Below are 27,814 nucleotides of genomic sequence, written 5' to 3'. Positions count from 1 at the left end.
CTGAATATGGAAGGTTATTCTTCACCGTGGGAGCATATAACAGATCTATATCAAACCCTCTCCTAATCCTTGGTTGTGTTTCATCCTAGGTGACCCTGGTTGTGGGGGTACCTTCACTGACAGTGAGGCCGTCCTCATCTCCCCCAACTGGCCCAACAACTACGCCCACAACAGGCAGTGCATCTATTTGATCAAGCTGCCGGTCGGTGAGAAGGTGTCCCTCAACTTCACTGACATCGACATCGAGAGTCACGCCAGCTGCATATTTGACTATGTGGAGGTAGGATTTTTGTATGTCTCGCACATATGTATCCTGATTCATTTATGGAAAAAGAATGTGCTTATAAAGTGTTTAAATAGCGACACCCCTACAAAATACATTCAGATCGTTTGCTTTGTCAAACTACCGTACCTTCTGTTCCTCCCTCTTCTCTTTCTTTCCAGGTGCGCGATGGCCGGCTGGAGACTGATCCTCTGATAGGGAAGTACTGCGGGACCACTTCTCCAGCTCCCATCCGCTCCAACTCAAATTACCTGTGGATTCGCTTCAGGTCCGACAGCTCAGTGAGTCGGGCTGGTTTCAAAGCAGTCTACACTGTTGGTGAGATTTCACACATTTGCACAAGCATGCAAAAAGACATCATGTTTATGTATTATTGCTTGTACTGTGAAACATGTTGTGAGGAAATGCATATAATCAGAATACAAAGAAGGCATTCAATTCAAAGAACATGGGTGGTAGTGATCTTGGTTTAGGCACATTGAACGTGATGTGAAGGTGCTATCACAGGCAAAGACTTGAACCACCATTCCCCCGTCCCTCACAGCTTGTGGAGGTACTCTGTCTGGAACTGGGCAGCTGCGCTCCCCCTACCACCCCAACCCCTACCCCCACAACAAGGTGTGTGAGTGGGTCATCAACCAGCCGGAGGGATATGTGGTCACCCTCAACTTCCTGTCGTTTGACATTGAAGAAGGACCCTGCCGCTTTGACTTTGTTGAGGTAAACAAAAACAATTCACAAAATCATAACTAACACAAGAATTAAATAATACTTTTCTGCCCTTTTTTTTACTTCATTTTTTTCCAACTGTATATATTGGTATGGGTGGTTATGATCATAGCACTAATAAGGAAACTTTGATCAATACAAATTGCAAACTTGGTCCTGTTTTTGCTATAACGGGGAATAAAAATCAAACACACACATACTGTACACAGTCTACATGCCGCCATGGCTTTATCCTCACCATTGACCATGTTTATGATTCCTGCGTCTTGCAGGTGAGGGACGGCTCTTCTTCCAGCTCTCCTCTGCTCGGGACGTTTTGTGGCATTGAGATACCGCCCATGCTGCAGTCCACTCAGAAATCTCTGTACATCCGCTTCAAGACCGACTCCTCCGTCACCAACTACGGCTTTGAGGCAGCCTACGACTCCTTTTTGGAGGGTGAGAAATAATAAATATTTAGGATAGGTTTTAGAATCCAACTGCCATTCTATGCTTAAAACTATTTTTTTTAAAGCAACATTATCTAGCAAAACTGTGGTTTTTATCTTTGAGCTTTCAATATTATAATGTTGTGGTTTTATTTAGCAGTAGTTAGATTTGTGCTTGCTTGATTCCATCCAGAACATACAATTTTCTTTTAAGCTTTGGTTTGTTTGAAGGTAATTCCCTCTCTTATAATAGTTAGGGAAATATGGTTAAAATGTAAAACCGTTACTAAAATATCAGAATCATAAACAGGTTTATTACCAGGTAGGTTTACACGTACGAGGAATTTGACTCGATGTCATGGTGCATACATAAAAGTAAAACAAAAATTAAAAACACAGGTAGAAAACTATTTTAATAAAACTATAATAACGTTAAAAAATATTTAAAATAATGAAAGATATAGTAAGATATAGCAGTATTTACATAGAATATTCAGCTGTTGTCAGTCATTAATGGGCTGGAGTTCCCCAAGGCTTTGTTCTGGGCCCTGTTCTACTTCCCATTAATGCTAAAAATGTACAAAAACACCAACATTTATATTGCTGATCCTTAAAATCTACTTTAAAAGTATTCTAAAGTCATACAATGTTGACCAGTTGTCCTTTTCCTCCCGTGCCAGGCTGTGGTGATACCCTGACCGCTCCTTTGGGCTCCATCACCAGCCCCGGCCACCCCAACAACTACCCCCATGGAGCCAACTGCACCTGGTACATCAGTGTTTCCCCCGGCAACCTGATTCGACTGTCCTTTGACTCCTTCAACCTGGAGTACCACGCCAACTGTAACTATGATTACGTGGAGGTGTACGATAATGGCACCGTGCAGACCGGAACAAAGATCGGCAGGTAGATTGTATATATATTCTTAAAAGAGGAATCCTGATAGCGGCTTTATATTTGTTCTTGGTGAGTAAAGAGATTTCTCGTTGCAGGTACTGTGGGCTTTCAGTGCCTCCCTCCATCACCAGCGCAGACAGCCTGCTCACTCTGCTGTTTGTGTCTGACACAAGTTCAGCCACCGAGGGATTCTCTGCCAGCTATGTCTCGCTCAATGCCATCACAGGTACTCAATCATTTGGAATTAAAGGTCCCCTATTATACAGTTTTACATCAATATATTACAGGCCTCAGATATATACAAACCTGTCTCTGATTGGCTGAAACACCAAACAGGTCATTGCAGCATTACCCATAATCCCCTCTGTTTCAGCCCTGTTTCCAAAGTGCTGATTCTCTGTCTGTTACTTTAGATGAAAATAAGGAGCCCCTCCCCGCGCCCCTCTGAGAGACATTTGGTTAGAAAGAACACAATGGTGCTCTAGAGGAGATTCAGGTGATAAGGGGGGGGGTTACCTTGGTTGCTGATTGGCTAATGGTTACTCAAGACAAAACATCGTTATGACATCACAAAGTGGCCAAAATCTGATCAGACAGGTTTTTATAAAGAATGATCAGGACAAAAAGAGAGCGAATCTTTTTTCCTGTAACTTCTAGAATCTCTTAATGCAGAGGGGACACATGTTGATGTATAAAAGACCTGAAAAAGCGGATTTTATATAATAGGTGACCTTTAAAGTTTTCTTCTTTAGTGAATATATTTCAGATATATTATTAATAATTAATTAGAAATGGCGAGCAGACAGTGTATCTTTATTTATCCTTCTAAATGTAACTCACTATTTAAATTCTAACAACAATGACATCTTTTATCGTCTGATTACAGCCTTGTGCTTTCTCTCCATCAGACTGCAGTGAGACTTTCACCACCTCTACCGGCTCCTTCTTTTCACCAAACTTCCCCGACTACTACCCCACCTACAGAGACTGTATCTTCAAGATCATTGTTGAGGTCAACATGCAGATAATGCTGAACTTCACCAGCTTTGACCTAGAGGGCTCGTCTCCCCTCTGCAGATTTGACTTTGTTGAGATCAGGTAAGGATGAAAGTGGTAGGATTTGTTTTTAATGTGGAGAAGAGCCTGAAATCTGCCGTGCACAAAAATCTAGATTGTAAAATTTGAATGCCTTGTCTTGTTTTTGCAGGGATGGTGGCTATGAGACGTCTCCCCTGATCGGAAAGTTCTGCTCCAATCAGGGGCCTCCAGTCCTGGTATCCCATAGCAACCGACTTTGGGTCAGATTTCGGTCGGATAGCAGTATCACGCGTAGTGGATTCATGGCCCACTGGGATGGCACACAGACGGGTGAGTGGTTAATACTTTTTAATATTGTTCAACGTACAGATTAAGCAGAGAAGGTAATGGAGTCACGCCCGCTACCACTGGAATTTAAAATGTGACGAATTCATGGAAATACATACTTTTTTTATTCAAATTGAACGTTTTTGGCCCTGTAAGTATCCAGAATATTTTCGGGAACAGTTATAACGGTATAAAAAACCCTAACTTTAGTTCAAGTGGAAAGATTTGCTACGTTTTCTCTTTGCATTTCATTTTGCACAATGAAACTTTGTTTAAATTGAGTCAAAGCAATTCTTTTTTTCCGAGCTTGACCACATCCACCACATCCTCTTAAAAACACGAAACACATAAAATGCCTCATTCCTTTGCGTCTTCCAGTCGCTAGTTATCTTACCGTTGAATTGATTTCATTCCTATTTCCAAGGCTGTGGAGGGACGTTGGCGACGGCCTCTGGAGGACTCTCCTCCCCTAACTTCCCGCTGCCCTACCACCCCAACGCTGAGTGCTACTGGAGCATCAGGACCAGCGAGGGCAGCAAGCTGCAGCTCTCCTTCTCAGACTTCCACCTGGAGTCCAGCACCGCCTGCTCTTATGACTACCTGGCTGTGAGTACTGTCGCTCAGTGTGGGAGCATTTGTCTTTAGATTAATAGTTTCCAGGCTGAATAGTGTTGTCGGTACAGTAGCAAAAACAAGGGTAGAAACACATCAATAAAATGTTTAAGTTACATTCCCCGACTCATCTTTAAGTACTTGAAGGATAGATTTAAGGTTTTGATTTCATAAATGTGTGTGTGTGTGTGTGTGTGTGTGTGTGTGTGTGTGTGTGTGTGTGTGTGTGTGTGTGTGTGTGTGTGTGTGTGTGTGTGTGTGTGTGTGTGTGTGTGTGTGTGTGTGTGCGTGCGTGTGCGTGCGTGCGTGTGTGTGTTCAGGTGTATGATGGGAACAGCAGCACCTCTCCAGAGCTGGCCAGGTTGTGTGGCAGTCAGCCGCCCAGCCCCATCAGCTCCTCCAGCCATCACCTCTACGTCAAACTGCGCACCGACGGCAGCGTCAGCACAGGAGGCTTTATTGCATCATACACCACCGGTACGCAAACACACACACACACACACACACACACACACACACACACACACACACACACACACACGCGCGCGCGCGCAAGCACGCACACACACGCTGGAAGTATATTCTGAAAGGGTGTGCAGATGCAAGAAAAGAGCTACATGTTGGTAGCTTTGGAACATTAAGTGTTGAGTCGCATGGGCACATTTTACTGAGCTCCCAAGAAAAGTATTTCAATTGTATTGCAGCGTCTAATAGTGTGTGATTACGTTGTCGTCAGATTGCAGTGGCATCCTGCTCTCCGGCCCCAAAGGAGTGGTGGAGTCCCTGAACTTCCCCAACGAATACCCGTCCAACTCAGAGTGCAGCTGGACCATCCAGGCCACCACCGGGAACACCGTCAACTACACCTTCACTGCCTTCCAGGTGGAGGCCGGCTCAAGCTTTTGCGAATATGACTACATCAAGGTACACACATCGATTTATCAGCTGTAGCGCATAGATCAATCATAGCCCTACATTTCCTTGTCATTTCTCCAGTATTAGTTTTGTCTATGCGCTACTCTCAGCTCAAAACACTTTGTCTCTAGCTCTTTGACGGGCCGAACGTTCAATCCCCTGTGATCGGTACCTTCTGTGGATTAAATCCCCCCCCCCGCCAGCACCACCACCAGCTCAGCGCTCACCGTGGTGTTCAGAACAGACAACTCGCTGTCCCTGTCCGGCTTCAGGATGATGTGGTATCAGAATGGTGAGAGGGAAATGTTTTCAATTTCTTCAACATTCGAAGAGAGGGTGTTTGGCCTCTCTGGAAGTCTCTTGGTTGGAACAGATTGAAACACATTCTTTATTCAACTGTGAGATGCTGTGCGTCCCTGCAGGCTGCGGGGGGGAACTCTCCGGTCCCAGAGGCTCCTTCAACAGCCCAGACTATCCCAACAAGTACCCAGAGAACAGGGAGTGTATCTGGTACATCAGCACCTCACCTGGCAGCAGCATCACCCTCACTATCCACGAGTTCAGTGTGGAGTTCCACCAAGACTGCAACTACGATGTCCTGGAGGTAAGATATGGACCCATCTGCCTGCTATTGTGATGGTTTAAAATTCTGACTCTATTTAAGTGAGCCCAACAAGAAAATGAATGGAGGAAAAGTATGCTTTTTTCATCTTAATCAGAAATTCAGTCGAGGAGAATCAGTTTTTCATTTTCACAATGTAGCTGAGTAACACTGGCAGTGAAGCTGGCAGGAACAGAGCAGCAGTTGGTGACACCGTGTGTCGGACTGTGGTAGTAGCACTTTACTGTCGCTGCTTGAAGTGGAGGTAACTTACTGTACTACTGTTTAAACTAGGAGAGTAATCCAAAACAATGCACCATCATTTATAAAAAGGGTAGTATTTCTATTTTCTATACTGTATCGTAACCTGCATAGTAACAAGTAACTTCCCTACTGGACTTAAACTCCCACGGTACATTTTACATTTATATTCAATTTAACATTGAATAATCAATTTCTTGCACAATAATATCCTGCATTATATTTGTTACTGGATATTTGTATTTCCACATCTATATTTTCCACATGTTTTTGACTTTTTAATGCTATTTTATTTCTATTTCGGAAACATTTTGGACTGTTTATTTCTTGTGTCTTCATTTCTCTTATGTACATTGCCTTGTTTTTTATGCTGCTGCAACGCAAACATTTCCCTTATTGATCAACAAAGTACCTATCTACCGATCTAAGAACAATTGTATGACTAAAGAAATGACTCAGCTTTGAACCTATTTTTGAAAATGCGAACAGTATCGCATTTTCACCTTTGCCCTTTCATTTGATCTTCCCCTCAGGTGTATGGAGGCCCTGACCTGTTGGCCCCTCAGCTGGCCAAGCTGTGCACCACCACCTCCAGCCCGCTGCAGGTCTCCAGCACCGGCAACCTGCTGACGGTGCGCTTCAAGTCCGACAGCTATATCAGCGGAAGAGGCTTCAACGCAAGCTGGGCCGAGGTTCAGGGAGGTGGGTGGACAGTACTGACCGGAGCCTCCGTGACACTAAAGCACATCACACAATATAATATACTCTGTATAATAATAATACATTTTATTTCTATAGCGCTTTTCTTGAACCCAAAGACGCTTTACATTTGGGAGGGTAGACAAACAAAATCTGTATCATAAGGGGGTAAGAGTAACAAGTTCATAAGTAAAGTGAAAATGCAAATGCAATGAATGCAGGGTGTATTTTTAACTAAAAGAAAAAAATAGGGCGAAATCCACTTTTGATTTTGTAATAACCAAAGTCCTTCATCGGAGACCCTCAGTTAGCTTTAATGGACTGTCGTTCTCGCTGCAGGCTGTGGAGGGCCCGTCACCGCTCCATCAGGGGAGATCCACTCTCCGTCGTACCCCAGCAGCTATCCCAACAACGTGGACTGTTCCTGGGTCATCAGCGTGGATCCCAGCCACCGAGTCTTCTTCAACTTCTCTGACCTGGATATTGAGTATCATAGCAACTGCATCTTTGACTATGTGGCTGTGAGTGACTGAATGTGGAACATTTAATAAGCAGTTCAACACAACTCCCAGCTCTTCCCTTATGCTGGGGTTTCATGTGGGGTAGGTTACATACATCTAATGAAAGCATATTCGTATCCCTCTTCAGATCCATGACGGTCCAAGCATATCTTCCCCTCTGCTGGCTCGTGTGTGTGGCACCACTCCTCCCTCCATCACTGCCACCCAGAACACCATCTATGTTCGCTTCAGGTCCGACTCCAGCCGCAGCCACCGTGGATTCAGCGCTCGCTTCTCTGAGGGTGGGCCTCCTTTAACCTCTCTGTTAATATCGCTAGAACATTGATGAAATCCATAAATCAGACCACACTCAGATTTGCTTTGTTGTTCACATAATAAGACATTCTTTAGGTCTCAGGAGACTGAGGACATACGGGTAAAAGCACAACTGATTTCTGATTATTATAAGATTATTGCTCTTTCCATAAATGAAGCAACGGTCGCAAAGTTCAATGTAAACACACAGGAAGTCACTGTGTGTTGAATTGTATTAGATTATTGTGTTGCAATTCTGCCTTGCATACTCAATGTATGTATTAAAAAAGAGGCTTACACATAGCTTTAAGCAATTCCAGTGATAAGTAAACTGAATGAATGTACCTCTCCAAAGATATACTCTTTTTTCAACAGCTTGTGGTGCATCCATAACAACCAATGATATCGGAGGTGCCATTTCCTCGCCCCGGTACCCGTCACCATACCCGTCCAATCAGAACTGTAGTTGGATCATAAAAGCCCAGGAACCATGTGAGTTGGGTTATTCAATGACTTTAAAATAATATGCATACAATATGTTGTTCTTCTCACCTTTGCCTTGTGTTTCTGTGGCCAGTCAACCATGTGACGCTGTCCTTCACCGACTTTGAGTTGGAGATGATTAACTCCGACTGCTCCCATGATGCTCTGGAGATCCTGGATGGAGACAACTACCAGGCGCCTTCTATAGGTAGTTAATGTGTGTGCTTGTGTGTAAGATAATGATAGAACTGTATTTATTAACATTACTGTGCTGAATTTGGTTGAATGCAACACGTCTACTAGGGCTGCTCAATTCATCGTATTTGAATCGCAATTACGATTATGGCTTGCAACGATTCTGAAAATTATTATTAAAATATATATATATTTTTTTTTTATTATTAATTTTCTTTTGTTATTGTTTTTTCAGTTGAGTTGTACTTAAAGTTCAGGGTAATCAACTGTTAAAAACATACCGTTCACATTTTTTCTCTCAATAAATTGACGTTTTCAAAGTAAATGGATAATCGTTTTTAATAATCGTGATATCAATTATTGACCCAAATAATCGAGATTATGATTTTTGCCATAATCGAGCAGCCCGTCGTCTACTGCTTGTTGAATCAGAGAAACGTGTACATTCTAATGTAATGTCAAATGTTGTCAGGGCGCTACTGTGGCTACGAAGTCCCTCACCCTGTGACCTCCTTCAGTAACGCCCTGGTGGTAAACTTCATATCCGACCGCTCTGTCTCCAAAAGAGGGTTCAGAGCCACCTACTCAGCCTCCACCTCCAGTAAGATACACCGGTGCTGCCTCTCACTCACACACACACACACACATACACACACACGCACGCACGCACGCACACACACACACACACTGATATTGACTCCATGGAAACTCTCCTTTTTACTCAGGTTGTGGAGGAGAGCTGGTGATGGAGAGCGGCGCGTTTAACAGTCCCAACTATCCTGATGCTTATCCGCCTAATGTGGAGTGTGTGTGGACCATCAAGAGCTCACCAGGGAACCGTCTGCAGCTCTCATTCATGTTAGTCCATTTGATGTAATATTATAAATATATATATTTGTTCTTCAGTATCAGTGACAGTCTTCTTGTGTTTCTGTTCAGTATCTTCCAGCTGCAGGGAGACCCGGACTGTGACAATGACTTCCTGGAGATCAGAGAGGGGGACTCCGCCGGGCCTCTGGTCGGACGCTTCTGTGGCGCCTCGCTGCCCTCCAACTACACCTCTGTGGTGGGGCACATCCTGTGGGTGAAGTTCGTCTCAGACGCCTCCATCAGCGGAGCGGGGTTCAGAGCCACCTTCGCTCACTGTGAGTGGGACACACATCAGATGCAGGTTTATTGTGGAGCAGGTTCACACATACTTTGCTTTGGTGGATAATGGTGCATATACGAAAAGAGAGAGATAAAACCGTATAAAATATATAATATAAGTATAATAAATATATCTAAAAAATAAAATGTGATAAAAATAATTAAAAAAATATATATAGACATAATAGGCTCAATAAAAATGTGCAAATTGGACAACAATATATAACTGTGATGCTTTAATAGTGCCAACATACTTAATTTAACAGACAACACATAAGAGAGGAAGAAGAGAGTTTATATAATAAGAAAGGAAAACAGAAAGGTCATAATAGAATAAATATAGAACTATTATTTGAAACGGTTTAACATTTAAAGGATTAAAAAAGGTAACAATTTTTTTCAAGAAATACAAATATCATAGTACAACAAGAATATCATATATTATGTGAAGTATATCTGAAATTCAACAAAAGTAGTTTTAAAATACAGCAACTGAATATAAAACACTACACGTTTTTATACTTGTATTTAGAGAATAAGAAATCTAACTTTGATTTCCTCCCTGGTTCTCAGTGTATGGTAATGATGTGACGGGGGAGATTGGTCAGATAGCGTCCCCGCTGTACCCCAGAATGTACCCCCCATACTCCCACTACCGCTGGACCATCACAGTGGATGGAGACAGCTTCGTCCAGATCCGCTTCCTGGACATGGACATAGAGGACACGCAGGACTGCTTGTACGATCACCTCAAAGTGAGATAGCGTTGATGTCAAATCATATACATCTCCTTTATTTAACCACCGAAGTGTCCATTAATACCTCGTCCTTTCTTTCCCTCCAGGTATTCGATGGCCCCAGTGTTCACTACTACCCGCTTGGAAAACTCTGTGGTCTGTCCCTGCCCCCTCCCATCAGAAGTTCAGGAAGCGCCCTCACCCTGCAGTTCATGTCAGATTCAGTAGGGACAGGAAAAGGTTTCCTGGTGGAATGGACAGCTGTTCAGGACTCTGGACCCACACCCACTGTCCCACCAGGTCAGACAGTTCGTCCCTTTGAGTCCTTTTACATCAGGGGTGTCAAACTCAATTTAATCACGGGCCACATCAGCATTATGGCTGCACTCAAAGGGCCGGTTGTAAGTTTAAGACTATATAAAATACATATATAAATATATATATAAAATAATGTATTATATTACATTATTGGATAGGCTAATAACTTCATAATTAACTACGTCTGAAAGCAGAAGTCTGGGGCAAATAATTGAAAGTCTCTTCAGTACGCATGTCACAAAATGATTTATTTTAAAAAGCCAAATTCTGGAAAAAAAATCAAAATCAAAAAACAGAAGTGACATTTTAAAAGAAAAGTCAAATTCTGAGAAAAAAGTCTAATTTGAGATGCATTGTGGGACATGTAGTTTATGGGCAACCTGCTTCTGTAAAGTAGCATGTAACCGTATAATAAACATATTATATTCTTTCAGAGCTCTTGTGGGGCCACAGAAAATGAAGTCACGGGCCGGATTTGGCCCCCGGGCCTTGAGTTTGACACCCCTATTTTACATGATCCACAAAACAAAAACATTTTAAAGCACATTTTAACAACATTTTAAAGTGTTTTTCAGCATGTCCAAACCCTTAAATGTCCATGTTTCAAGTAATTTCCTGCCTCATGTGGCAAACAGAATTCATGGCAATATTTATTTGTGGATATCCTGCAACAATGACATATAATACTTTGCCCCAGAAACCTAGTTCAAGTTTTTTTCTGCAACTAGTCACCTGATTGGTCCAAATGGCGGGTTAACCCAAAACTAGAATTAGGACCAATAATTTAAGATGTTGGACACGTTGACCTCTCGATCCCTTTAATCTTCAACATCTTAATAACAGTGTCAGTCTATTGTGATATTTGAGTGAGACTTCAACATGTGCAAAGGGTACATCAAAGTAAATTCATTATATTTATTCATTTCTTTCCTCACTAAAAAAAGGGAAATGAGATTATACATAATTAAATCCTAACCAAATCACTGTGAACCAAAGTTACAGTAAATGACTTGTGTTTATATGACTTATCTATTATTATATAGTGTATGTTTCTACAATTAACACAACATGTTCAGACTTCTTTAGTACAGCGCTTTCTGCTATCTAAATAAAAGTGTGTTTCTTTGGTCAGGTGCCTGTGGAGGTGTGCTGATGACGGGGGAGACTCCTGGCTTCCTCTTCTCCCCCGGCTGGCCTGAGAACTACCTCCCGAACCAGGAGTGCACCTGGCTGATCCGCTCTCCAGACTCCACCGTGGAGCTCAACCTGCTGTACCTGGACATGGAGGATTACCCCATGTGCTACTTCGACAGCCTCGTCATCAGGGACGGTAAGACGGTGTGGAGAAAAAGAACCAAACCTGGTTTCACACATTTGAATTAGCTTGTTTCTTTTCGCCTTATTTATGATCAATTCTCTATTTAATTACGTATTAAGTAGGACTTCAAGTAATAGTTATTCTCACTATCAATTCATTTGTCGATTATTTTCTCAATGAAATAGAAGTTTGGTCCAAAAAATGTCGATCAGTGTTTCTCAAAGCCCTAGAAGAAGCGTTTTAAAATGTGTCCTTTACTCAAAGATATTCACTTTACTGAGAGGAGTAAAGAAAACAGAAAATATCCAAATGTAAGAAAATGGATTCAGGGAATTTTGGCTTTCATCGTACATTTTTTTTAATCCAACCTATTAATCAAGTATGTATTAATCTTCACAGCTTTAATATTAAGCATTTATTACATAACATAACGTGTGTGTGTGTGTGTGTGTGTGTGTGTGTGTGTGTGTGTGTGTGTGTGTGTGTGTGTGTGTGTGTGTGTGTGTGTGTGTGTGTGTGTGTGTGTGTGTGTGTGTGTGTGTGTGTGTGTGTGTGTGTGTGTGTGTGTGTGTTGTCAGGTGCTTCCAGTGTGTCCCCAGAGCTGGCCACAGTGTGTGGGCGGGACCCTCCGTCTTCCCTCCACTCCACAGGAGACACCATGTACATCCACTTCTCCTCCGACAGCAGCGTCCACGGCCGAGGCTTCAACGCCTCCTACTCCAGAGGTAACAGCAGAGATCACATGACCTCCTCTTACAACTTGTTTTATTATGTTTATGTTTTCTACCTGGCAATAAAATTGATTCTGATAATAAGACGAAGTAATACCACTACTGAGAAGTCGGTTATTGGTTGGTCAGACGCCATGTTCATTATATGAATCGTCTTTTTGTCTTTTAAGGTTGTGGTGGCCTGTTGCATGTGGACCGGGGCGTGCTGAGCAGCCCCCGCTACCCCCAGAACTACCTGCCCAATCAGGACTGCAGCTGGCATGTGATGGTGACGCCGGGCTTCAGGGTGTCCGTCACCTTCCAGAGCCCCTTCCAGATCCAAGGCTACGGGAGTGTGTGCAGCTCAGGAGACTACCTGGAGGTACACCCGTCATTGTGTACAGTCCGATTAGCAGGTTAAGGCGCGAGAATGGAATTGAGAGATGACGTTCATTCATCCTCCCTGTGGCCATTAACAGTCAACGTCCTACCTACCTCGATAGACTGGCACCAATGGCATATAAAACAGCATGGTTTTCTGTTTATGATACGACATAACCTGTATTCATATGCAAATATCTGTTTTTAGAGAACACAAAAAACGTTATCTTTTATCTTATTTCCCCTCTTTCTGTCTGATGATTTATATCTAGCATTAATGATCAGTTGGTAAATCATGTATTGAATTACTTCTCTTGCTTCTGTCTCCACAGCTCAGGAATGGTCCGGATGCTTCCGCCCCGCTGATAGGGGGACGTCTCTGTGGTGCGTCCGCCCCCTCCGTCCAGCAGACGACCGACAACCACCTCTTCATGCGCTTCATTTCTGACGCCACCAACGAGGGCTCCGGCTTCAAGCTGACCTTTGAAGCCCACAGTCTCGGTATAAATTCTATTTGATCTGTCGCAACAGCATTCATCGACATGTGTGGTGTACGTGCGGCAGTGTCATATAATGCCATTAAGTGATCAATGACTTTTCAATGGAAAGCCAGATGTTGACGGTGTGATGGAATGGGTGGAGTATCATGATGGACTTCTACATTTAAACTTGTGTGTCCATGGTGTCCTAACAAAGGGCTTTCTTGCTGTCTTCCTGCAGCATGTGGAGGCTTCATTGAGCTGAATGATAACGATCCTCCGGGGTACATCACCTCCCCCAACTACCCTCAGAACTACCCCCAGAACATCGACTGTGTCTGGGTCATATCCGTGCCCAACGGAGAAGCTGTCCAGATCGACTTTGAGGATGATTTCTACATTGAATCCACCTCCAGGTACAGATGCTACTCAAAACTGTTATTTGGTCATTTTAACATTTATTTATTGTGGTTGTTGCTATTTTTAAGTTTCATGTTCGGATTTATTAAGAGGTGGACAGAAAATCCTAATTTACAATTGTGCCGTACATGTTGGAGGATCCCTACCCTGAAACCTGAGGAATATTTTAGGATTCTCTTCACTTCTTCCAGCAACTCGTTGGTGATCACAACATGTTATGTTTTTCTCAGCTGTGCCTACGACTATTTGGAGCTGCTTGACGGATCCACTTCCAACGATGTTGTTATTGTGCATCTCTGTGGCAACACCCGGCCGTCTACCCAGCATTCATCAGGCTCCTCCATGCTGCTGCGGTTCCGCACCGACACCAGCGTCACGCACAAAGGCTTCAAGGCGAAGTACTCCATCGGTAGGCAAATCTCCAAACCCTATGCTTAATTAAACTCTAATTAGGACGCAGTTGGTCCTAACCTATCAAATCAAATTCTATATGAGAAAAACATGTATTATCAATGTCAGACTTTGTGTTACCCATTGTTTTGGTGATATTGGTGTCAAAGAGAGATAGTTCTACATAAAATGTTTAATATCAGGTCTAAGATTGTACACTTTGAGGCTTTTTGAGATGCAGTTAAAATAACTTTTCATATCAGAACTTTAGAGAACAAATAGCCGTACATCGCTGAGCTTTCCCTATTTGATCTCCTATTGTTTTACAGCCACCTGTGGAGGCACCTACATCGGTCAGAGGGGTACGATCAAAAGCCCTGGTTACCCAGCAGCCAACTACCCGGACAGCTCCAGCTGTGAGTGGTACCTGGAGGGTCCGACGGGACACTACCTCACCCTCAGCTTTGACCTCTTCAACGTGCAGAGCTCCTCAGGCTGCACCGCGGACTATGTGGAGATCAGAGAGTACAACGCCTCAGGTGAGAGAACACAACCATCTCCAGCTACCACCTACATGATACATGACACTATACATGATATTATACATGTAATACAATTATGGGGGGAAATGTATTGTATGTATTCACTGTATTTATGAATAAAACGCCTAATTACAGTGTCATTGACCCTAAATACATTGTCAACAATCATAGTTTACATTCATTGAGAGAGTTTATGAATTCATTGAATGGTTGGAAATGGACCCAGTGTCAGTATCAGGTCATAGAGCCGCTATCACATACATTTCCTGTGTTGTACTTCCTGTTTAGGGCGCATCTTGGGCCGATTCTGCGGCAGTAACATCCCCGTCTCCATGGAAACGTCTGACAGTTTTGCCCACGTTAAGTTTGTCAGCGACGCCAGCGGAAATGCACCCGGCTTCAGTCTGACGTTCGAAGCCAGCGTTGAAGGTACCATCATTTCATTAGAAGAACATTGTGATTGTTGCTCTTGTTGGGTTTGGTCATTACAAATAGTTAGCTGCACCCCTTACTTCATAATAATACAGTATTTAGTGCATTTGTTTCCTTCGATGTGTGTAGTTATTCACTCGTAAAATGTGATTTCTCATGTTGAACGTTTCTTTGCTTTACTCTTCCTCTTTTCCATCGGCAGTGTGTGGAGGCGAGCTGAACGCTGCCTCAGGAACCATCTCCTCCCCGAATTACCCCAACCTGTACCCCCACAGCCGGGTGTGTCACTGGCAGCTGGTGGTGCCTCGTGGCCGCCGCGTCACCCTCACCATCAACGACCTGCGGCTGGAGGGTTCCGGGACTTCCTGTTCATTCGACTACGTTGACGTGAGTCCTTTACTGACAATATTCCCTTATGTTGCATTGCTTTACTTTTGACAATCATGCATTATCAAATGTGGAGTTGACTTCCAAAGCCCTTTTTATGAGGAAACCGAATTAAACAAGGCCGTATTTTCATAATGGTGTTTTACATGTATTTTCAAAAGTGTTTATTTGAACATTTATTGTGATTGTCTGTACTCAATGTCACGATGTCGCTCCCTTGCTGCAGACCCATTTCTCTCCAATATAACCCTCTGTTTCTTCCAGGTTCTGAACGGGTGGTTGGAAGACGCCCCCCGCCTGCAGAGGTTCTGTGGGACAGTCCCAGCAGGTACACAGGTTCGCTCCTCCAGCAGCACCATGACCGTGGTGTTCAGCACCGACTCCTCCGTGTCCAACGGAGGCTTCACGGCCTCCTACTCCTCTGAGGAGCCTGCAGGTAATATACATGAATGCTTCAGAGATGTGTATCCTAAATGACTCATCAACAAAGAGGTTGTTTGTATTTTGACTGTGCCTCTCACGTTCATGCTGCCCTGTTTGTCAGAGTGTGGTGGAATCCTGAACAACCCGACAGGCGGGAACTTCACCTCTCCTGGGTACCTGGTGTCCAACTACAGCAACAACCTGAACTGTGAGTGGCGGATCCAGAACCCGCAGCACGTCAACTCCTCCATCGTGGTTCTGATAGAAGACTTCCACCTGGAGAACCACCAGACCTGCGCCTCAGACTACCTGCAGTTCCGCTTAGGTGGGTAACAGAGAGCATTGGGAAGGACGTTACTTCACATGGGTCAAAATGAAGTGTTATACATGTAGGATAACACTTCATGAGTTAGAATCATGGTTTAGTAAATAATGTTGTTGATAAGGGCCAATATGTATTAGGAAAAGCAGGATAGGAAATCAAAAAATGGCAGAAAGTTCTCAGAAATGTCAATATGTGGTCTTTCTTTCAAGCACATTTTGAAAACATAGCTGGGCATTTGTGAAACGTTCTTCTCCTTCCCTCAGGTAACGCAGATGGGGAGATGTTGGCCAAGTTATGTGGGCAGACCGCCCCCACCATTCCCATCGTGGTCTTCACTCCAGAACTCTGGGTCCATTTCCAGACTAATGCTTTCCAGCAAGACCTGGGCTTCAAGGCCAAGTACTTGTTCTCTGGTAAGAGACACAGCTTATTCTTACGTGGCCTTTAAATGTGTCTGATCTGGCATTCGAAGGTCTTACAAGAAGGGTTTCTCTTTGCAGAGTGTGGAGGCTGGCAGACGGGCGAGGGAGGGGTTTTATCCAGTCCTAACTACCCCGCCATCTACCCCAGCCCCAGCCGCTGTGCCTGGCTGCTGGAGGCCCCGCCAGGTCACACTATTAAGGCGAGTCTGTGCCATGGCATATTAAAATGCTCTTACACCACCCTACCGGTACCACTGAACAGCAGAAAGGCTACTGAACCAATCGCAAAGTTGATTTCCATTTACCTACAAGCACATATCTCCTGAGTCATTTATATATAATTGAACAGCTCTCGTATGAATAGAAAATGGTGTGGTTTTGTAACTGGGTCCCAGGAGGGGTTGCGAAGGGATAGGGTTCCTCAGATTTCCTTTTACGAAGAGCAAATATCCAAAACAAAGTCTAAATTCAGAATCAGGGGGATATCTTTGACCAAAAACAGTAAGTTCTGCTGGCGGTGAGAAATCTGTTGGATTTGGTTTATCACAGACACGAGCAGAGCAACACAGTGCATGGGCGGTGGTGGCGAAGTCGATAGGGACTTGGCTTGGCAACTGGAAGGTCACCAGTTCAAGTCCCAGCAAGACCAAGTGCTACCGAGGTGTCCCTGAGCAAGGCACCGTTCCCCACACTGCTCCCCGGGCGCCGTTCAAAATGGCAGCACACTGCTCCTAACACTAGGATGGGTCAAATGCAGAGAAACAATTTCCCCACGGGGATTAATAAAAGGTATCAATAAGCAGAGCAGAAACAACAGATCATTTGTTTAACTATATTGTAAACTGCCTTGGTTTCTACACCCTGACTTCCTGCAGCTCACCTTCAGCTACTTCAACCTGGAGCCCCACTCTCAATGTGGCTGGGACTCCGTCACCATCTTCAACGGAGGGTCCCCTGGCTCCCCTGTTATCGGCCAGTACTGTGGGACCACCTCCCCAGGAACCATCCAATCAGGATCCAACAAGGTGGCTGTGGTCTTCCTGGCTGACCACAGTGTGTCCAGAGGGGGCTTCAGGGCCACCTGGTCTGCTGATTCCTCAGGTGGGTTTACACTTCTGTACTGAACTGGTAGAACTAACTACAATGTGTATGCCTCCTAATTGTTATGTTTCCCCGGCCAGGCTGTGGAGGGGTGATCCACGCTGATAGTGGAACCATCAAGTCTCCGAACTATCCCCAGAACTTCCCGGCCAATGTGGAGTGTTCCTGGAAGATCATCGCTCATGAGGGGAACCACGTGGAGATGAGCTTCAACTCTGACTTCCAGATTCCTGACAGCAGCGGGACCTGCCAGAGCAGCTATGTCAAGGTACCAGCCCTGAACTACAGAAGAAACAAGTTCAGATGTTTGTTCAGGGTGAAAAAAATGACGAGTGATATTTTGTTCCTTAAGTTCAGACAGTTGCCTCTAAATTTAAAGTGCCCAATTACATCTTTCCATGTTCCATTTGACAATTTCTGAAACAGTATGCATTTCCCTGCAGGTGTGGTCGGGTCAGACCCAGAATTCTGAGGCTCTGCTGTCTACAGGCTGTGGCTCCGTGGCCCCGCCCCCCATCATTGCTCCATACAACACCATCACTAGCAGATTCCAGGGCACAGGAACCCAGGGCAAAGGTTTCTCCGCCTCCTTCATCACCAGTAAGTCAGTCAGGCAAAACAGCGTCATGGTGTCCATATTGGTCGATTCATCAAATGAAAAACACTATACTGGTGTATGAGTGGTGAGCTGGCCAGTCACTACAATGTCTGATGTCTTTTGTTTTGTCAGGGTGCGGTGCTAACTTCACAGCCTCCAGTGGCCGCGTGGTTTCTCCTAATTATCCGGCTGAGTACCCCTTCAACTCCAACTGCAACTACATCATAGACGCTGGAAAGCAGACAGTGGTCGTCCTCACCTTCAAGGTCTTCCAAATAGAAGGCAAGTGTAGCTTTTGCAACACACACACACCTGCAGATGGCTTTTTCAAAATAAACGTTTCGTACAATATATTAAAGTTGTGGCCTGTCTGTCTGTTGTTTAGCTGACTCCACCTGTACATATGATGGTTTGAAGATCTACAACCTGGCTGCTCCTGGTAGTCCTCCTATTGCCACGGTGTGTGGGAGCAGCATCCCGGGGCCCTTCTCTAACTTTGGGCCGATGCTAATCAACTTCTACTCTGACTATGTGGTCAACGACAGTGGCTTCCTGGCAGAATACACAGCCATCCGTAAGTAATGAGTAGAAAGGATTGTGGATGATGAAATTAAGCTATGAACAGTTGTAGTGAGATATGAGTGTTTTTTTTCCAGCATGCGGAGGCTTCTTCAACAGCACCATGGGTACAGTGAGCAGTCCAGCGCTCTCCATGACCAACTACCTCCACAACATCAACTGTACCTACCACATCATGGTGCAAGCAGACAAAGTGGTGGACCTCAAGTAAGATCATAATCATACGATTTATCCCAATTAAATATTTGAATCAACAGCCCTAGTTCCTTTCAGTGCAATGACATATATGGTGTGAACTCATTATTGTTCACTATAAGTTCTTGTTGAATAAACATAACATCTAATTAAAGTTTATTTGTCATTTGAAGAAAAAAAATCCCTGAAGCAACTAGATTTTTTTTTATTTTCACACATTACTTTATGAATATTTTTACAAAATCAAAGCCTTTCCTATTGGTCCCTATTGACTTTAAGTCAAATATATAAATATATAAGCTTATATCCCAAAAAGACCCAGAATGAAAGTCCTGGACTTAAGACACCCGAAAGAAGCGACTCAAAAGTGAATTTCTGCCCTTCATGTTCTCCTTTGCCCTCCGTAGATTCAACACCTTCCACCTGGAGTCGTCCTCTTCCTGTCGCTATGACTACGTGGCAGTGTATGACGGACAGGACACCTTGGCCCCCCTGCTGGGGCAATTCTGTGGTGCAGTTCTCCCTCCCAATCTGCGCTCCTCCTCCAACCAGCTGTTCATCGTCTTCAGTACAGACGCCTCTGTGAATGGGATCGGCTGGAGGGCCGTCTACAGCCAGACGCTTGGTGGGTCCATGTTACTCAGATTCTGATGAAAGTTAAGGATAGAGTAGTGATGTCCATTTGGCAGCAGCTCATACATGTAATGAAGCAAACACATTAACAAAATGAGCTGTGGTCCCACACTGACAAAGGCCCTTCCTAATACACACCTCTTCCCGGGTCTTGGTCAGACCGATTACCATCTGATCCTGAGAAGTTGAAAGAGGACCCAAATGGCATTCAAGTTCGATTAAAAACCAATACGAAAATAACGTTTTTAGCGTAGTCCAGCTAGATGATTTACGAGGTGTAGATGCATCCAAATCACGTTATCTTCATTCGACCCAACTATAACCATGTCAATAAGCTTATAGCCACTCGCATGCTTTCATTTCATTTAGATTCTCCTTGCATCAGGTCAAGATGAATTAATGCCAAAACACCAAGCATATATAATGTTAATCTGATCAGTTCACACACTATAGCTTTGAAGAAGAGGCTAAAAAGTCTGATTTGCCTGCAGGTCCAGCACAGGGCTGCGGGGGCTACATGTCCATGCCCATAGGTAGATTCGGGTCTCCGGATCCGAACCTGGACGACCGCTATGAGTTCCGCATGGACTGCATGTGGACCATCGAGATGCCGCCCAACACGGTCGTCAACCTGACCTTTGAGTCCTTCGACCTCGAGGATTCCTCTAATTGCCGCTACGACTATTTGAATGTAAAGAACCAACAGCCAATGAAATATGTTACCTTTCAGTAGAGCATAATAACGGAGCATCACACAACATATAGCGGCATGTTTTTGTATGAACAACTGGAAAATGTGTTTCTTCCTATCAGGTGTTTGATGGGGACAACAATAACTTCCCTCTGGTCGGGACATTTTGTGGAAGCTTCATCCCGGCTTCCTTTGTATCGAGCGGAAACTTCCTGACTGTTCACTTTGTCACAGACAACTCAGTAAACAAACGAGGCTTCAACGCTACCTACAGATCTGTGCCAAGTAAGAAACTCCCCCTGCAGTTACAATAACCCCAAAGCAACGTTGTTCAATCTAAAATCCTCAATGTGCCTGCTTTCCCTCAGTGCTTTGCGGCGGGACCCTGAACGCCACGACGGCCGTGCAGACGCTGACCTCGCCTCACTACCCCAACGCCTACCCTCCGTTCACTTCCTGCCGCTGGATCCTGGATGCTCCCGCCCAGGAAAGCGTCAAACTGTCGTTCCAAACCTTCGTGCTGCAGCCCAGCCAGAGCTGCTCCACTAACTACCTGGAGATGAAGGACTGGCCTGTGGTGAGTCTCATGTTGGGCCTAAATTGCAGTTGGGGGAAAAGGGCATTTATTAAGGCATCAGGTGCAACAGATACATCAATAAAAACCTCCTGCTTTTTAATGTAACATCCATTACTATTTATTGTGTTTCCAGGGAGACTATGGACAGTCTCATAAATTCTGTGCAGCAGATGCTCATCCACCCGACTTCTACAGCTACGGCAGGACAGTCCTCGTGCAATTCAAATCCGACGCCTTCATGGCAAGAAATGGCGTGAGCTTCACCTACCAGATCGCCGGTAGGTTCCTGTAGTAGACCTGTGGCAAGAAAAGGTTTTACATCTTGCTCAAGCAGAGTAAATATAGCTTAGTTGTTGTTGTTTTTAAATCAGGGGAACTGTGACTCATAGAAACTGTCTGCCAATGGAGAGCATATTCACATCTTCTTATAAATCAGCAACACTTACCTGACATAGGAAATTACTTTTTAGTAAACATTGATGTCAGTACTACATGTTTTGAAGGACTGGGATACCTAAACTACAGGGAAAAAACAGATATCTGGCTTTTAATAATACGCCAATAATATGCATTTTTAATATAATTTAAATTGAACACATCTCTTTCCAAAAGACTCCAAAATGTCTTAAGCCACAATGTTACAGTTTTCATGACTCCTTTCTTTGAAGAAATATATAGAAGTGCTCAACAGCTTTTGAAACAGTATGATGGGTACTGAGGGAACTTGGTTTCAGTGCTCTGACTGTTTTGGTGGTGATTTTCAGGCTGTAGCCGAACTTATGAACAGCCGTACGGCTACCTGAAGAGTCCGGGCTGGCCTAACGTCTACCCGCACAACGTGGACTGCACCATCATCCTGAAGGCGCCCCAGAACAGCTCTATCTCCTTCTTCTTCAACAATTTAGACCTGGAGAGCCACAGCCAATGTCAATTTGACTTCCTGGAGGTAAAACATTTACTGACATATTTATATAAAATATCTACATTCCCCATATCATCTCATTGCATACAAATGTGCACAAATGTGTTATATCCCGTCTATGTGCCAGTGAGTCACAACAATCTGTTTTCTCACAGATCCGAAATGGCAGTACAGCAGAGTCTCCTCTGATTGGTCGGTTCTGCGGGAACACTTTGCCCAATCCCGTCTTCCCAAAATCCAACGAGCTCTACTTGCGCTTCAAGAGTGATTTTTCCATGGCCCTTAATGGCTTCGAGGCCACATGGACATCCTCCCCTAACGGTCAGAACTAAAACATTTTTACAACCACATTGGATGGAATATGATGCCATGATAAATAAAACTGCCTTGGAGTGGTATAAATGGGTCTTCATGTTTGCTCACCCTGTTTTCTCCTAGCTGAAGCATCCTTGTGTTTGTGTACCAGGTTGTGGTGGCACTCTATACGGAGACCATGGCTCATTTGCAAGCCCCAACTTCCCAGGCACCTATCCCAACAGCACCCACTGTGAATGGGACATCGTGGCCCCCAGAGGCCGCGTGGTGACGGTCACCTTTGCCCAGATCAGCATCGATGACCCCGGAGACTGCCAGAACAACTTCTTGAAGCTGTACGACGGTCCTGACGACTCCTCAGCGCCTGTCGGGCCATACTGTGGATCGGTATGTAACCCGAGGGAGCTTTCAGAAGAACAAAACGTGTTGAACTTTAGATGTGACTTCTTTCTCTCGTGTTTAGGAAACCAACATCGCTCCGTTCACAGCTTCCACTCATCACGTCTACATGGTTTTCCAAGCCCAGTACGCCACGCTGCCGTCAGGATTCAGACTCACCTGGAGCAGCTAAAAGAGCACCGACACCATTTCATAATCATATTTGTAAGGTAATCAACTGTTGTACATTTATTTTTTTAACTGATCAATGTAAAACTAATAAAACTATATTGACATAACAAATACACGATGCGTCATTTCTGATTTCAGCTTAGTTTTTATTCATTTTAACCCGACTGACCTGCTAGTGAGACAGACTTACAGAACCTTGTTCAAGCCTAGGTTGATAGAAATTCACTTTAACACCTTATTTGATGGAGGAATGATACAGTATCAGGGTCTACTGACTTGACTCTTTTCACAGTGTATTCAAATGAAATTACTCGCAATTTCCGTCTTGACTATTCCGATTGAGGGTCATTTTGCATTCTGAGTGGAGATTGAAAGCTGGTGTCAAATACCATGAAAGCCAATAGAGGGCACTGTTTGTCTTTGAGTGCGTTTGTCTGTGTGTGTATCAAACTGGAGACAGTATGTGTGTGTCTTCACACATGTATAGATGCACATATAGCAGTCAGCCAAACACAAGACATTTCAGTAATGACTGCAAAGTTGGTTATTCATAGAGTGCAATGATATTTCTGTTAACTGAAGGGTCTGTATTGAAAAAAAAAAAAAAAGATATTAATTTTAAGATGCATCAAAACTACACTCTGTGTCTATTCAAATCTTTTAAGCTTTGAGATGCATTAACACTTTCATACGATCTATTATTTGTTTGTTAAAACTCAATGGGCTCAGTATGATTTAAAAAAAAAACTGTGTCTCACAGCTATTCAACCAGCATGCGTCATGCGGCGGTGAATGTGTTCGCCTCACATGAATACCTGTGTGTGTAATTAAGTGGATGTTAGACAGCAGGAGGGCTGTGGGATGCAAAGAGGGCTCTTATGTGCCCATGTGGGCGGATGAAGGGATTGATCTTTTGGTATATTACGCGGAAACTTGGCTTGGGAACCAGAGGGGTTTTTGTTCAAGGTCCAAGTCCAAGAGTGTGTGCTGGTACTCTGAGATGTGCCCGTTTATCCAGGCACTGTCGAGGTTACCTTAAGCAAGGCACCAGACCCCCACTCTGTGAAGTGGTATGCTCCTAATACTATGGTTAAACGCAGAAGCTACTTTTCTCTGTATGTGCGGTACACATAAGTCAATTGTCAATTGTAAGTCAATTGTGTGTGCACGAGGAAATAACAATGACAATGTGAAGTATTATTGAATCAAAATCAGCTTTATATGTCTTCAGTCATGAAGTGTGTGTGGTGCCAGCAGCAGCTTGTTACTCAGCTGTGTGTTCAGCTGCCCTGTCTATGTGCTGCTGGAGAACAGTTCATCCATCTGTCACTCTTTTATCCATCCATCCTTCTTTGTCCATCTCTCCATCCATCTGTTCTTCAGCGTTTCCCATCAACCATGCTTTTGACCAAACAGACCTTTTGGATTTTTCCAGAATAAGGCAAGAAGGTCCTTCACAAGTCCATGCAGGAAGTGTGAGTCATTACACCACTGGGTGGGCCCAGGCTGAAATGGCATTCATTTTTTTTAAATATGTTGTGTAGTAATAGATTTATTTATTTTTCTTCTCAAGAGAGGACCAGAATGTGTATTTTACGTTAGTATTTCAAAAAATCTCCTGGGGGAGAATCTCCCCAGACCCCCCTGCAGGGGTTGGGTTTTCAGCAACTCTTTCACCTGTGGGGAAATTGCAGGATTGGAATCTCGAGCGTCTAACCCCCGTTGACAATTCAGTTTTCCCGGGAAATGTAAGTTTCGGGGTGGGGCCCTGGTACATCAAATGCCCGCCCAGAGACGTATGTCTGCCGCCGGGTCTGCCCACTGCCCTCATCTAGCAACCAGAGCCATATAATAGAAGAGTTACGGCATCAAGTCCAAAAACGGTTATCGTCACGTGGTTCATGTAGACGAGGATCGTTCCCCGGAAGTTCATGGCGGGCAATGTGAATGCATTGATAACAGGAGATAGAACTACGATTTTTGGTAATTATTAGTGAATAATGGTTTTGATTTGCAATATTTATACAACAAATCGATATGTGTATGTATTTACATCAATATGTTTTAAAAAATAAAATAGAATTTGCTAATATTAAGTGATAATATTAGGATTAGTGTGAACAACTAGTTTACATGTTAGGCTAACAGTGCCTTGGTTAAAGAGCCTGTTGCTGTTTATTTATAGCTTTGAATTCTTTAAAACCAATATTATCTTCTTAAACTTGGATGGTAGTCAGGAGCATCACTTTCTAATGTGTATTGATACATTTAGAGGGAGGGGATCTAAAGTAATGCTTTAAAATTCAGATTGGATTCATTTCTACCATTTTCTTAAATTCATGGTAGTTTCAGTAATCCCCTGGTAATTGAGGACACAAGTTATCTAAATGACTAATGTCATCTTTATGGCTTTCAGAAAGGACAGGAGACCGACAGGTGACTATCAAAGGACTAGCAGCAGCATGATGATGATGATGATGATGATGATGATGATGATGATGATGATGATGATGATGATGATGATGATGATGATGATGTTAAATGTGTTGTTTTAGGAACATCCATTGCAAATACATGGGATTCAATAAACATTGAATAGCATATCATGCAGTTTGTCGGTGCCTTTTCCTCCGTGTTGTCCTGGTTTGCTGTGCTGCCTCCTAGTCGCCGCCATGGTTTGCTGTGCTGCCTGGGGATGCTCAAATCGCTCAGAGAAAGGAGTACGAATGTACGGCTTCCACACTGACACGGAGTGGAGGAAAACATGGCTGGCTCAAGTCAGCAGGAGCAATTTCACGACCAACAGCAACAAAATATGTGATGTAATTATATACAAATACTGCATTTGCACTTTTTCACAAAACGAAAACCACACCATTGGGAGAGCTTAATGTTTTGTTTAATACAAAAAAACAGGGAAAGGCTTGAAAAACACTGAGAGTTGAGACTCAGGGTGCAGGGTGAGGGTCTCAGTGCAGGTATTCAGGCTCCATTGAACCCCCCTCTGGTTCTTGTGCTGAAAGAGGGAGTAACAGACAGGAGAAAGGGAAACCCTAACCCTAACCCTATTGGATGGGAAATTGCCTTGGGGAGATAAGGTGTTTACTTATATAAAACAGTAGTATTAAACTTACCTTGTGTTTTCACTCTCACTTAAGTCCCTCTCCCTTTGCCATCAATCCAGAATCAGCTGAGCTGCAACATTATACAGACAGGTAATAATCAACAGAATCACAAGGACACAATATGGCTCTGCTAAAACACTCACTCTTACACGCACCAAAGTTATATTTATCTAATATTTAACTCCCTCCACCCCCGCATACAATCCCGTTTAGAAGCCCCTCTTCTCTAATTCAACATGTTGGACGAAATGACATTAAGAGAACGGAATTTACAATTAAAAGGCTGTTCAACGTGTTCTAACGTGTTCGTGTTTCTAACTGTTCTAACTTGCTTCGGTATGCTATCTTAATCTGTTATCTGTAAACGTTCCCTAAATCTACTAATTTAGGGATAATCCACTGACATCCTTTAATACACATGTTCATTTGAATCAGATGTACTGGTAATATCCGCAATATAAATCTTTAAACTTCGTGACGGACTTTAAAAGTCCGTCACGAACGGTCTATTATGCTGCAACTCCACAGCTCTGCTAGCCTTGGCGCTAACTTCCGGGGAACGATTGAGAGGCTCCACGATCCGCCATTGCTGTAAAAAAGTGGTCCTTTGGAGTGAACGGAGATGACGTAACTCTTCTATTATATGGCTCTGCTAGCAACGATCTATACGATCATTTTCTGATAACGATGAAATAGCCCCGCCTCCCTCTCCCCACCTTTCCTGCTGCTGGGCTGTCAGAAGAAAATGAATACATATAACGGCGTTACGTAATCAGAATACAAAAATCAAGTGTATTCAGCTGGCGTTACATTTGAAAAACGAGTAATCTGATTACATTTACTTTCGTAAACCTGAAGTGAATACATTTTGGAATACTTATTGGAATTATTGGTGGAAAAGTTTCCTCACAAAATGTAATATTCATTACCGGCAGAACTGTGTGCACACTGCACAGCGCTGCAGCGTGTCTGTGAGCGAGAGAGAGATGCAGCGTGTCTGTGAGGCCCCGCCCCCACACGCAGATTAGAGAGAGAGAGAGATCTCTTTTCAAATATATTGAAAGTTATAAACGGAGATGGTTAGATAAAATGTGCAAGATAACGTTTATGTAGCATTTCTTTATTGTCAAAATGATGACATTTATAACGGGATAAAATCAAAGTGAATGGCCTGCTGCTGCTGAATGCATGGGGCAAGTGACTGGAACAAGTTTTAAAAGTTATTACATCGTTTCAGCATTTCCGAGCACATGACTTGTGTTTAAAGTTTATAGTCCGTTTGAGTTTTTCCCGTGTGAACGCAAACCGAACCTTCTGAAAAATGAAACAATGTAACAAACTGTCGTCTGGTGCGCACCAGAGAGCGGACTATTAGGTGTGAATGCACCCTAAAAGTAATCTGCCACCGGTACCGGCAGGGATTGTTGTTAGCTTCTGATGCGCAGAAGAAAAATCTGGCCCATCCTATTTTTTACAGGCCCACCCTAAAGTACATTTCTGCCTACGCTACTGCCTTACACTACTAACATATCACCATAATGTCCATTGTGATGGTCTGCAAGCTGACCTGTTGTGCTGTTTAACTGACATGAGTCTAACTCTGGGGACCATGAATGTCTGTCAAAAACTATACTACTCCAAATTCAAATGTAAACTATACTCGAGCTGAAATATAACCAACCTGCACCTCCACCACTTTTTTCTCTGGTGTAGTCATTCCTGAAATGAACTTCTAAAATGCAAACATGTAACACAGCCTTATCTTGAAGCTCTGAGCTGCAGGACACATGTG

General features: G+C 43.7%; 1 protein-coding gene and 1 long non-coding RNA gene across 2 annotated transcripts in view; one reads left to right on the top strand and one right to left on the bottom strand.

Annotated features, from left to right (window-relative positions):
• The window catches only part of cubn (cubilin (intrinsic factor-cobalamin receptor)), a 31,040-nt gene extending 8,088 nt beyond the window's left edge, over window positions 1–22,952 (top strand). Inside the window, 52 exon segments of the mRNA XM_071206890.1 lie at window positions 90–280; window positions 445–601; window positions 828–1,003; window positions 1,285–1,450; window positions 2,121–2,346; window positions 2,433–2,563; window positions 3,246–3,435; window positions 3,545–3,705; window positions 4,127–4,308; window positions 4,635–4,791; window positions 5,051–5,238; window positions 5,361–5,417; window positions 5,419–5,521; window positions 5,652–5,833; window positions 6,625–6,793; window positions 7,130–7,311; window positions 7,439–7,592; window positions 7,981–8,097; window positions 8,183–8,296; window positions 8,756–8,884; window positions 9,009–9,141; window positions 9,223–9,428; window positions 10,006–10,187; window positions 10,277–10,469; window positions 11,620–11,817; window positions 12,384–12,530; window positions 12,707–12,897; window positions 13,229–13,397; window positions 13,617–13,791; window positions 14,026–14,204; window positions 14,515–14,724; window positions 15,016–15,156; window positions 15,362–15,546; window positions 15,811–15,982; window positions 16,091–16,294; window positions 16,558–16,707; window positions 16,795–16,916; window positions 17,592–17,817; window positions 17,898–18,085; window positions 18,261–18,417; window positions 18,548–18,697; window positions 18,801–18,989; window positions 19,072–19,201; window positions 19,597–19,814; window positions 20,314–20,513; window positions 20,636–20,798; window positions 20,882–21,090; window positions 21,224–21,368; window positions 21,855–22,036; window positions 22,168–22,333; window positions 22,479–22,714; window positions 22,791–22,952. Coding sequence (XP_071062991.1) covers window positions 90–280; window positions 445–601; window positions 828–1,003; window positions 1,285–1,450; window positions 2,121–2,346; window positions 2,433–2,563; window positions 3,246–3,435; window positions 3,545–3,705; window positions 4,127–4,308; window positions 4,635–4,791; window positions 5,051–5,238; window positions 5,361–5,417; window positions 5,419–5,521; window positions 5,652–5,833; window positions 6,625–6,793; window positions 7,130–7,311; window positions 7,439–7,592; window positions 7,981–8,097; window positions 8,183–8,296; window positions 8,756–8,884; window positions 9,009–9,141; window positions 9,223–9,428; window positions 10,006–10,187; window positions 10,277–10,469; window positions 11,620–11,817; window positions 12,384–12,530; window positions 12,707–12,897; window positions 13,229–13,397; window positions 13,617–13,791; window positions 14,026–14,204; window positions 14,515–14,724; window positions 15,016–15,156; window positions 15,362–15,546; window positions 15,811–15,982; window positions 16,091–16,294; window positions 16,558–16,707; window positions 16,795–16,916; window positions 17,592–17,817; window positions 17,898–18,085; window positions 18,261–18,417; window positions 18,548–18,697; window positions 18,801–18,989; window positions 19,072–19,201; window positions 19,597–19,814; window positions 20,314–20,513; window positions 20,636–20,798; window positions 20,882–21,090; window positions 21,224–21,368; window positions 21,855–22,036; window positions 22,168–22,333; window positions 22,479–22,714; window positions 22,791–22,898 — 8,756 coding nt within the window. The 3' untranslated portion in view covers window positions 22,899–22,952.
• Window positions 22,953–25,779: 2,827 nt separating this feature from the next.
• LOC139435876 (uncharacterized) lies at window positions 25,780–26,099 on the bottom strand. The gene is made up of 2 exons (XR_011645086.1): window positions 26,032–26,099; window positions 25,780–25,913 (listed from the first exon to the last, which is right to left on the bottom strand). It is a non-coding gene; the product is annotated as an uncharacterized lncRNA (long non-coding RNA).
• Between the last annotated feature and the right edge of the window lie 1,715 nt (window positions 26,100–27,814).

This window comes from Pseudochaenichthys georgianus, chromosome 20 (assembly GCF_902827115.2).
Source record: "Pseudochaenichthys georgianus chromosome 20, fPseGeo1.2, whole genome shotgun sequence".
Taxonomy (NCBI): Eukaryota; Metazoa; Chordata; class Actinopteri; order Perciformes; family Channichthyidae; genus Pseudochaenichthys; species Pseudochaenichthys georgianus.
The sequence above is the reverse complement of the archived record's forward strand: the minus strand, read 5'-3'. Positions and strand labels throughout refer to the sequence as shown.